Here is a 12,048-nt window from a genome sequence, read left to right as displayed (position 1 = left end):
CGATTTTGTGCTTAAAAATATCTGGATACTAATTTTTTTGAGACACATAAAGAAAGGTAAATGGGGGCAAAAGCCCAAAATATATGAAAGGGATATACATTGCTAGCAAACATTTACATAGCACTTATAATTGAGCAGGGACTGTTGTAAGCCCTTTATGTGTGCTCATTTGCTCCTGACAAAAGTCATTTGGGTAGAGATTATTATTATGTCCATTTTTCAAGGGGTCAATACCTGGCATAAAGAGGTCCAGTTCTATATCCAGGATCACACAGCTAGTAAGTGTGAGATCTGGGATTTGGACAGTCTGGTTCCAAAGTCTATTCTCTAAATCACTATGCTGTGCTGCCTCTCCCTAACTGTTGGCAAGTTATGTATGTAATATGTACTGCCTGCTAAAGACCTGTAAAAAGGAAACATCTGAATCTTAAACCTAATTTCTATAAATCTAGAAAAGAGAGAGGGGAAAGGAAGGAAAAGGAAGAATCAAATTCATAAATGCTAAAGTGGGAAATCTGAAGCAGAATGTTGTAGATGATGGAAATTTATATATACACATACATATATTTTTCCCCCCACAGGTCCAAATGACCATGTAGCCAACCATCTAAAGTTTATTCATTCATTTTGAAAGAGAGAGAGAATCCCAAGTAGGCTCTGTGCTGCTGGTGCGGAGCCTGACACAGGGCATGAACCTACAAACCATGAGATCATGCATCACCTGAGCTGAAATCAAGAGTTCGACACTTAACCGACTGAGACACTCAGGCGCCCCAACCATGCAGCCATCTAATCACTTGGCTGTATAACCTTGTTCAGTGATAGAAGAAAGGTTACAGAAAGAAATATTAACTTTGTTTAGGACTAAATAATTGAGATGGATGTTATGTCATGAATACCCAGCACTTGGAAGAGTCAGGTTTTTTGGTGACTATCTTTTTTTTCCCTCCACCTGGGAACACATTTTAAGACATATCTTTAAAAAAATTTTTTTAATGTTTTTATTTATTTTTGAAGGAGAGAGAGAGACAGAGCATGAGCGGGAGAGGAGCAGAGAGAGAGGGAGACACAGAATTTGAAGCAAGCTCCAGGCTCTAAGCTGTCAGCACAGAGCCCAACGTGGGGCTCGAACTCACAAACTGTGAGATCATGACCTGAGCCAAAGTCAGACGCTCAACCAACTGGGCCACCCAGGCACCTAGGTTTGGCTTTTCTGAGGTGAGAAGATGACTTCACAGGAGGTATTGTGAACTTCTCACAGGAGGCTCCTAATATCTAGTTCTCTCTCTTTTTGTGATATAAGCAGCCATGGATGGCTATTGCCTAGATCCATTAGTTCATTAGCAGCTGCAAAATGGAAATATTCTAATTTTTTTAATGTTTATTTATTTTTGAGAGAGGGGGAGGGGCAGAGAGAGAGGGAGACACAGAATCTGAAGCAGGCTCCAGGCTCTGACCTGTTAGCACAGAGCCTGACACGGGGCTTGAACCCATGAGCCATGAGATCATGACCTGAGCTGAAGTCTGCTGCTTAACCGACTGAGCCACCCAGGTGCCCTGGAGGTATTCTAATTATACCCTCCTGTCTTAAAGAATTTTTTTAATATTTATTTATTTTTGAGAGAGAGAGAGACAGACAGACAGTAAGAAGGGGAGGGGCAAAGATAGGGAGACACAGGATCTGAAGCAGGTTCCAGGCTCTGAGCTGTCACCTTAGAGCCCGACACAGGGCTTGAACTAACAAACTGTGAGATCATAACCTGAGCTGAAGCCGGATGCTCAACTGACTGAGCCACCCAGGCGCCCCTGAAGACATATCTTGAAATAGACTTCTAAAAAATCTTTTATTTTTTGGGGCGCCTGGGTGGCTCAGTCGGTTAAGCGTCCGACTTCGGCTCAGGTCATGATCTCGCGGTCCGTGAGTTCGAGCCCCGCGTCGGGCTCTGTGCTGACAGCTCAGAGCCTGGAGCCTGTTTCAGATTCTGTGTCTCCCTCTCTCTCTGACCCTCCCCCATTCATGCTCTGTCTCTCTCTGTCTCAAAAATAAATAAAAATGTTAAAAAAAAAATAAAAACAAATCTTTTATTTTTTACAGTGGATGTTTTTGGTCTATATATGGATTCAGGCATATTTTTGGTAAACCTGGTAAACAGTCAACAAGTTTATTTTGACTTTTAAAATGCTGTTCTCTGAAGTTAGGTATGGCTACATGCAGCAATGCCTGAGTCCATTTTATTTTAAACTGATGTACCACAGTGACATTATTCTCTAAGCATTAATATGGAAAACTTAGAATTCTAAGCCTAACTGACTTTCTAAGTACTTTGAAATTTTAGTAACACTTTACCTGTTCATATCATCAAGATGCTCAGCAGCAAAATAAAAGCTTTTGATTTTAGGATGACAGGCTTTGAATGCACTGCAAAAGGAAACAAAGTATATTTATTTTATTTCAAATTGGAAAATAAGTTAGAACCAAATAATTTTTATAGATAAAATTACCTCCACATCTAACCTGAATTCACATATATAATGCTTATGCCATGATGACAGAAATCAGTAAAAAATTCAATTTTCTGCTCATAAAGCTGCTTTGTTTTTACCTCAATTTGAAAGCATTAGAGAAGTGACCTATGATTTAAAAGCTAGAAATAAAAAAAAAAAAACAACAAACACCCTTCCTTTCTCTCCCTCTCCCCAAATAAAATCAACTTACTATTTCTTGCGGCATTCACTGGCTCTGTCAATTTTAAATTCGGGCAGACTGATGAATCCTTCTGCTTTTTCATCCTAAAGAGGCAACAATCTTGTTCAGGGTGTTATACACATAGGTTTGAAGCTGATAATACTATAGACCTATACCTTAAAAATATAAACTAATAAATTTTTTTACTTAATGTCTTAAATTTGACATTTTAGAGATTAGAGTTCCACTCTTACTTGTTATATTCCATTAAACTGAAGATATATTTTGAACATTTAGAATAGTACAAATTAAGATACACACAGAAATTCTGAAAAATCCTTTTTATATTAGAATGAAGATAGGAAACTATTTAAATTCTCAAAATGAAACATGATTTATGAGTAATTTTCTCACCAGAATGTATATATACTTTCATAACGTATAAAAATAACTTCAGTCCCATTCACCATTCACAATTTTCTGTCACTTTTAATGTTCATATGTAAAATATATGGATGTTTACTAATTCAATTCCTTTTCTGTCTCCAAAAAAATCTTTTATCAAACCTGAATTAAATATGTTGTATAGTCCAGATTTTATAAATGAAATAAGTTGATTTTATCTTCAAATATCTAGCTTGGTATACATGCTATATATATAAAGATCATTTTCCACTTGGAAAATTGAATGAAATCCTTAAAATCTTCCTCTCTCTAACGTGGGATGGAAAAACAAGATAGGAGAATTATCCAAAATCTTATGTTAGATACAAATTATTCCAAGTAGGCTAAGACTACCCTTGGCTAAATCCTTTCATTGTCCTTTTCATGCTCATGACCAAACTCCTCAGACTTTTATTCTCCCAAACTTTTTGATCTGTGCTGTATCAGTTAATGGCTCCTTATATAACAAGTTCAAGTGAGGTTACACCCCCATCTGCTAACCTTAAAGAAAAAAAAAATACAGATTCTCATTCTTTTAGTGTGCGTGTATGTATAAATGTAAAACTTAATAAAAATATGATATTACTGATAGTGACTGAAATGTGTCATAAAAAAGAGAGTATTATAACTTTTTCAATATTTTTTTAGTATTTGAGTATTTTTTTCTTCCAATCTTGGTAAATAAACACAATAGTCTCAAATCTCTTTCAAATTTGATTTCTGTTATGTCAACCTTGATGTCTTTTAACTTAAAAATTCTATATTTCAAACAATTTAAAATATTTCGGGGGATAGATACAATCTTCCCATAATGATGTGATGAGAGATTTCTCCTAAAAAATCACACTAAGTTATTCTTACAGTGTATACTAGGGAATTATTCACTCACTTCTCACAAGGCTAACACAGTAATACCTCTGATCGAAACTTAGCAACTGTTCAATAAAAAAGGGCCTCAGTTTTTAATCACTTGAACTTTGAAAGAATATGATATAGCATACAGCAGAGAAATCTACAAGTGACCTTAAAATAAAGGGAAACAGAGGCTATATTTGGATAATACTTGATTGGCATATAAAAAGTATTTGATATATGTTAAATGAAAATGTTGGTAAAATTGTTTTCTATATCTAAAATAAGATAGACTTAGTGAAATAGAAGATTTTTTAGGTAATTATGTGATTGGCACAAATAATATCAAAAGTGCAGAAAATAACTTAATCCTTTTATATAATATAGGCATTTGTACTAAACAGCGAAAGATTAATTTGAGATTTTACAAATGAAATTAGAGGTCAATTTGAAAAGTATTACTAATAGCATATGTTTAGTGAGTATTGAATGTATGCCAAGCATTGTTCTAAGTGGGCTTTACATGAATTGATTCTTTTCATCCATATGATAGCCCAGTGAGCTCGCCTCCATTATTACTCTCCCTCTTTGCAAATGAGGAAATTGATGCATAGTAATTCAGGTGGGTTAATTCTATTCTCTAAACCATAACAAACATAACTCCTCTACATATTTTATGTTATAATCGTAAGCATAATTATATTGTTAAATTATATTTCAAAAATTAATATTCAAATGCAAACTGATGAATACCTTAACATAATAGTATTTCTGTAAGACTAGTCAGCACACTATATTAAACTATGTACATTTTTTGAGAAAACAAGTTAACAATAGAAATTATTGTTAAAAAAACCTTAATAAGGTGAACTGACAGATGGCTATGGCAAAAGAGTGAAAATGAATGCGGAGTCAAAGAAAATATCAAGGAATAAGGTATACTCTTGTGCCCCTGTTGTGATAGGTGGTAGGTTATAATATAACTACTCTGAATAAAGATTTGTTTACTACAAATGAAACAGGAATTCATAAGAACAATTTAAATATATTATATATACTCCCCATCCCCATCCCCATCCCTCAATTGGGTCAAATGAATACTTGCAGATTTTCAAAACTAGTCTTCTAGTTCACATATTCTTTAAGAAAAACAAGTTCATGCAATATTAATTTACTTAAATTATTAGAGGACATCTTCCAAAAACAAACAGAAAAAAATAGAAAACTTTGAACAAAAGTGAGACATTTAAAAATCTATTTCAAATTTCCATGTATAATCCTTTTAGTTAAGCTATTGCTGGAATTAGTTTGATATTTCTAATTAGATACACAGAATTTTGTCTGTTTCATATAGGCTGCCACATTAGAATAATTGAGACAACTATCTTTCCAGAACTCCCAAAATGCAATCATTTTAAGAAGGCAGATTAAAAAATAACTAGTGGCACTCTCCTGGATTAGCATTAAGGTGGTTATATGATTTGAAAATCTAAGTCTCAAAATGGTGATTCTTTGGGTTAAAGATAGAAAGTGGATCAGAGAAAAATATGTTTTATCTTACCTCCTCATTAATATACCAATATAGAGATGCATCCTTAAGGACAAACCAATATTTCTTCCATTTCTGTGAAAAATAACTCTTTGCATCTTTCTTTTTCCAAAGCCAACCTTCACAGTCACCTCGTCCAAGATCTTTGCAAGAAATTCGTCTTTTGCTCTTGCCAGCTATAGGACCTAAAAATAATAGTAGGTAAAAGTGCTCTTTTAATTTTATACAAGTGTGAAGGTAGAAGATTAATCTATAGCTCATTAAAATAAGTCTGGGTATTTAACAACCTTAAAAATTCTTATTTTTACATTGTATCAGAAGAGAAAACTATGGAAATCTTTAATACCTTCCTCCCCCCAGATAAGTGACATGCGATGTAATCAGAATTGTGTAATCCCAGTGTCAAACCCTGTTGAGACCATTTATTGTAAAAGGTGCCCCTAGCATCACAATTGAAGGAGGAGCTGGTCTTGGCAGCTCTTACTAGGGAGCTGTGCTCTTGCAAACCACAATGGGCTCAGGCAAGAGAGGATGGGCAAAGTATGCTGGTGACTATCACGGTGCAAAATAAGCAGCTATATATTTCATTTCACTTCCTTTCCTTACCTTTGTTTTTCTTCTTTGATTTGTGCTGCAGAGAGGACTGCTGAAATGTCTGAAATCCAAGATATGGAAGAATGTTATTTGATACTCAGGATGCCATCCACAGTGCTAACATGCTGCTAAGAACTCTCAAGAGTTGAACGATGACTCTGAACCCAGGTCAGAGAAATCATTTTGTTTCCAAAGACTCAAAACAAATTCATATATATCATGGCAATTAACTTTCTAATCTCACATGAAGCAGAACAGGTTATTATCATTGTCTTTCTTTTGTAGGTAGACAAATCAGGGCATAAAGCAGTGGTGAAACTCAGGGCTCTTATATAAACACAGTACTACTTTTTACCCCTTTTTAAGGGATTTATTGTGCTTTCTCAGGCAATATCTCAATTGATTCTCAGAAAGTCTTATGAAATAGTCAGGCAAATATGACTACCACTTGTTATTTTGAAGTTCATTCTCTTCCATAAGCCACCAGCACCTACTGATCCTCCTAGGCACTCCCCCTCAGTTGCTAAATACTGCAGCACTTGAATCAATATTTTCTTCTCACACCTACTTCTGTCGCTATTACTGGTAACTAATCTTCATGTAAGTGATGTCAGTACCGTGGCTCCTCAGTCCCTCATCTCCAATGATCTTTACTTCTCTCCTCAGCTACCCATCCTTCTGACAATGTTTGTTATCTTAAGCAGACTCCAACCACTGCTTCTATTACCTACATTTTATGTAGCCCAATAGTTCCAACCCAGTAATTTTTAGCAAATTTTCATTGAGGCATCCATTTCATTAACCTTGCCACCCTTTTGTGACTTTATTATTTATTTTTTCTCAGTTATCATGAGATACCATTATAATCATTCCCTTGAGCCATGCTCTCTCCATCATACTTGCCTAGCTAAATAGGCAGTTTAGCTGCCTGTTAAATCAGTTAAACCTGCCTGTTTACTCCATGCTAACTACAAGAAAAGCTTAATGTCTTAATAGAAAAACCCACAGCTGTATTGACTGGTCTAGCTTTCAATGACTATAAATCACTGGTTCCAGTCAGATACTAAGTCAGATGCTAAGCTACATTGTTGTTCACTGGTATAATAAGGTTAATTGTGTTCATATGATTAGCTAGCTAACAGAGTATAGAGATAACATGTGTAATTTCAATTCATAGATACTCCTTTGAAATGAATTTTAGGTACCTAGAATCTTCTTTTCTTTACAAAGGTATGCCTGTAAGGGGTAATTGGATTTTGCTTACATAAAATTCACTTGTCTTGGTTTTATACAACACATTTGTATTCTGTGACATACTTTCTTGTTTGGTATCTTTGTCCATAAGATAACATTCTACTTACAATAGCAATTTTCTTGTTTTGCATATGGTTTACTTAATTCTCATGAATATGGTATTATGGGTGGATACCAGTCCTAAAGGTAAGTAGCATATAATTTGCTGATGTACAGCATAACCCTGAAATAATCACCCAAGTGTCAAAGCAATAGAAACATGTATGCACGTGGTATGTGTGTGCGTGTGTTTACAAAACTTTGCAGGATACATGGCTTATGGAAATTCATAATCAATTTTTCAGAGAAAACATAAAAGATAAAACTCATTATGCTGTGTTGATTTTCCTGAGTGCACTTTGCTCCAAAATAATAACTCAGGGTAGTGTGCTTAAGTAAAGGTAACTTACATATCGTGATTTCCCCTAAATTGTTAAGCTGTAAAGTTACTGATTGGTTATTTTCTTTTTGTGTTTCCACAAGTAGTCATTATAATCTTATGGCTGATAATTTTTAAAAATGACAAAGATGGGGTGGTTTGTTTTTAGGAAGCTACATGGACAAAAGACAGCTTGAAATAACTGAATTATAGAAGGTACCTCCTATGCCTTTTGCATGCTATTCCTTAGATCCTGGAGGTCTATTTTACTTTATTATTAGTTTTTTAATGTTTATTTATTTTTGAGAGAAGGACAGAACATGAGTGGCGGAGGAGCAGAGAGAGAGGGAGACACAGAATCGGAAGCAGGCTCCAGGCTCTGAGCTGCCAGCACAGAGCCCGACGCGGGGCTCGAACCCCCGAACCATGAGATCATGACCTGAGCCGAAGTTGGACGCTCAACCCACTGAGTCACCCAGGCGCCCCATAGAGGTCTATTTTAAAATCTATACAAAAACGTATTTTATGCTTTCTAGGATTTCTTTTTAATAATATTATCTTTTCTTTCCCCATAAATATATATTCATACTGATTGTGATTACAGTGTACATATTGTTGAAACCCAAGAACTCATACGTACACAATATAGATTTATGCAACATTCAAATAAACAAAGCCATAGATGTCTTTTGTATATACTATATATATATAACAATGAAATTATCTTAAGAGAGATTTTATTATTTGTCCAAGTGATTAGACATTTTCTAAAGTAAAAAAATTAACTGAAGTACAGTAGACCCTTAAACAATGTGGGGTTAGGGGCACTATAACTATGGGCTCCCCCCAAACTTAACTAATAGCCTACTCTTGACCAGAAGTCTCATCAATAATGTGAATAGACAAATAACACATAGTTTGTATGTTATATGTATTATATATTGCATTCTTACAATAATACCTTTTTCTTATTTTTTTCCAGTATTTCTAAGCAATGTGGTTTGCCTGTGAGTTTTTTCAAATTGTCACAAATCTCTAAATTTTTTTCCTATTTATTGAAAAAAAATCTACATATAAGTGGACCCACGCAGCTCACATATAAGTGAACACGTGTTGTTCATGGGTCAACTGTATATGCTCTTGAAAGTCATAAGAAAAACAATGAAAACTACAGCTAAGGAAATAGGTCTCTGCAGAAAAGAGTTAATACAGCAGGTTTGAGGCTGCTATCTTAGAAGAGCCTGCTTGCAAGGTTGACCCTCAGGTGCCATCTGGGAACTTGGCTGGTAAACAGTTCCCTAAAATGACATGAGATTCACTAAGCAATAAGACGGTTTTGCCCACCCATGGACTAAGCACCTGTTTTCCTTTCAGGAATCTATAGTTTTGTAGTTGCTAGACAGAGGATGTGTACGTGACCAACCCAATACAATCCCTCAGTGCTGAGTCTTTAATGTGCTTCCCTCGCAGAGACACTATACACGTGACCGCATTTTTGCTGCCTGGGTGAGAATGCCCTCTGCATGATCTGTCACAAGGAGAGAGCATAGGAAGCCTGCACATAGATTTCTCCAGATTTCATAGGTGTCTTTTTTCTTTGCTGCTCTGACTATACATCTTTGCTGTGTCACTGCTGTAAATCTTCGCTGTGGGCAGAACTACATGCTGACTCTCATGAGTTTTTCTAGTGAATGTGTGTGATCTTGGGGACCCCTGAAACAGCCTCATAATCAAAAGAGTCTTTACAAACTTATATTAAAAACTGTTCATTGTTCATATGCATAAATAAGTTCCTGACAGTGAAGGTTTTATCATATCATCAGCAAGTGTGATTAAGCACTCCTGAGGTGCAAATTTATAATCTTGTGTAGTCTTTTCTAGTAAAACTGATGGAAATATTCATTCTGAGTGACAAATATTTCACTGGTATCACTTTTTTTGTTTCTAATGACATCATGAAAAATTTAACATAAGCATGACATTAAGAACAGACACATAACTATAATGCCTAATACAGCAGATCATATAAGATGCTATAACTAAAAAAAGAGAGGGAGAGTGAGAGAGGCCTGGAATCTTTGCTTTCATGATGATGAATGCTTTTCTCCTGACAGTGAAAATTTATAATATATTTTATTTTTGTATTTTTCTTATTAGCTTCAGATCATCCTTCTTCCAGGTTCATGCTTAAGTATATCCTTTAGAAGTTCTTTCATAACAGACTGTGAGTACGCAACTCTTTGAGATTTTTATGTCTGAAAATATAAAAATCCTTCCCTCTTGAATAATAGCTTAGCTGGGCATAGAATACTGGGTTGAAATTAATTTTCCATCAGCACTTTGAATATATTTGATTTATTTTAGCATTTATTGCTACTCTTAAGACAACTGTAGCTACTCTCTCATTTGTTACAATTTGTCTTTAGTCTCTCTGTAGCTTTTAAAATATTTTTCTCTTTATCCCTGATAATCTGCAATTGTACTATGAAGTGTATATGTTATAATTTCTTTTAATTAATCCTATTTCACATTCATTGTATTGTACTTGAAGATATTATTTCTTTAATTCTCAAAATTCTCATGTCTTAGGTCTTCAAATGGTCTTTTTTACCAGTCTTTTTTTCCTCTGAAGACATATATTTCCACCTCTCAATTATCATCCTTGTATCTTTAATATTTTTTATCCTTTTATATTTCTGCAATGCTTTTTAGGTAAATTCATTCTGATGTCTTCTAACCTCCGAATTCTCTCACTGTATCCAATTCAAAGTTTATTCCACTTATAGAGTGTTTATTTTACGGACTATATTTTATACATCCAGGATGTCTAGTTGGTACTGGCTCTCTAAAAAATTTTTTTTTAACATTTATTCATTTTTGAGAGACAGAGTGTGAGTGGGGGAGGAGCAGAGAGAGAGAGGGAGACACGGAATCTGAAGCAGGTTCCAGGCTGTCAGCACAGAGCCCGACGTGGAGCTTGAACTCACGGACTGTGAGATCATGACTTGAGCTAAGTCGGATGCTTAATAGACTGAGCCACCAAGACGCCCCAGTTTGGCTCTTTTGAATATCCACTGTTTGTTTTTTTAAGTTTCTTTATTTATTTTGAGAGGGAGAGAACAAGCAGAGGAGGGGCAGAGAGAGAGGGGGACAGAGGATCTGAAACAAGCTCCATGCCAACAGTAGAGAGCCTGATGTGGGGCTCGAATTCATGAACCACAAGATCATGACCTGAGCTGAAGTCAGATGGTTAACTCACTGAGTCACCCAGGTCCCCCGAATATCCACTGTTCTTAATCATCCTGTTATTATTTCAAAATTTATTTTAAGGGCTTTTGTGGATTTTCCATAATTTGTATACAATTAGGAAAGTATCACCCATGTACACGTCATAGCTCTGGTCAGTGGCTGTTTTTTTATTCAACCTCCTTACTCATGGGTGAGGAAGCTCTGGTTGCTTTTCCAGTTGGTTTCACTTAGTGAGTCAATTCCATTTCCTGAAATAGTTGTAGTTCATTTGTTCTCTGTTACCCATTATGGTAGACTCACAGCCATCTCTACCTCTTTCAGGACGCAGAGGCTATTAAGTATGTGCCTTAGTTCCCATTTATCACTGAACAATTTTGTTCTTTTTTCTGGTCCTTGGAGACTAGCTCTTGTTTTTGACCATGATCATATCCTTTTATGCTTGGAGTAGGGTGAGTGTGTGACAGTGTGTGTGTGTATTTAAAACATAAACTCATTAATGCTTATTGACCACCAAAAATAGATTCCTTCTGTAAGCATATGTGAAGATTATTTGCCTTAAAAATGTATTTTTATCTTATTTCCTAAATTATCATTCAGTCTTTTTAATGCCCTTGCTAATACTTTCTGTTTATTGTAGTGAGCATCTGGGTGAAAGTTCTTTGAACTTTCTCGCTAAGAATGTCTACAAACTCTGATCTTTAGTAATTTATGACTTCATATCATTAGCTGGGACTTCTTGGCTGAGCTGCAGGTGTCCTAACTCAATAGATTTGATGTATACAAAATGGAGTTTATGATATCCACTATCTGTCAACCACTCTGCTTCTCTTTCAGTCTTCTATACCTTAGTAAACAGCAATTCCATACCCCCTACCCTCATGGTGGCTGACATCCAGAATCTTGAAGTCACCTTAACTCTTACATCCCATGGCCAATCCACCAGCAAGCTATATCAACTCTGTCTTAAATGTGTTTACAATATGACTTCTTCTTACTACTTCT

The 12,048-nt window shown here is 35.5% G+C and overlaps 1 protein-coding gene across 4 annotated transcripts in view; it reads right to left on the bottom strand.

Annotated features, from left to right (window-relative positions):
- The window catches only part of CNKSR2 (connector enhancer of kinase suppressor of Ras 2), a 311,777-nt gene that overhangs the window by 61,405 nt on the left and 238,324 nt on the right, over positions 1-12,048 (bottom strand). For all 4 annotated transcript variants that reach the window (XM_030305850.1, XM_030305851.1, XM_030305852.1 and 1 more), the window contains 4 exons: positions 6,138-6,186; positions 5,544-5,716; positions 2,717-2,790; positions 2,348-2,419 (listed from right to left, as the gene is read on the bottom strand). In XM_030305850.1, coding sequence (XP_030161710.1) covers positions 2,348-2,419; positions 2,717-2,790; positions 5,544-5,716; positions 6,138-6,186 — 368 coding nt within the window. The remainder of the gene's footprint in view (positions 1-2,347; positions 2,420-2,716; positions 2,791-5,543; positions 5,717-6,137; positions 6,187-12,048) is intronic.

This window comes from Lynx canadensis, chromosome X (assembly GCF_007474595.2).
Source record: "Lynx canadensis isolate LIC74 chromosome X, mLynCan4.pri.v2, whole genome shotgun sequence".
Lineage (NCBI taxonomy): Eukaryota > Metazoa > Chordata > Mammalia > Carnivora > Felidae > Lynx > Lynx canadensis.
The sequence above is the reverse complement of the archived record's forward strand: the minus strand, read 5'-3'. Positions and strand labels throughout refer to the sequence as shown.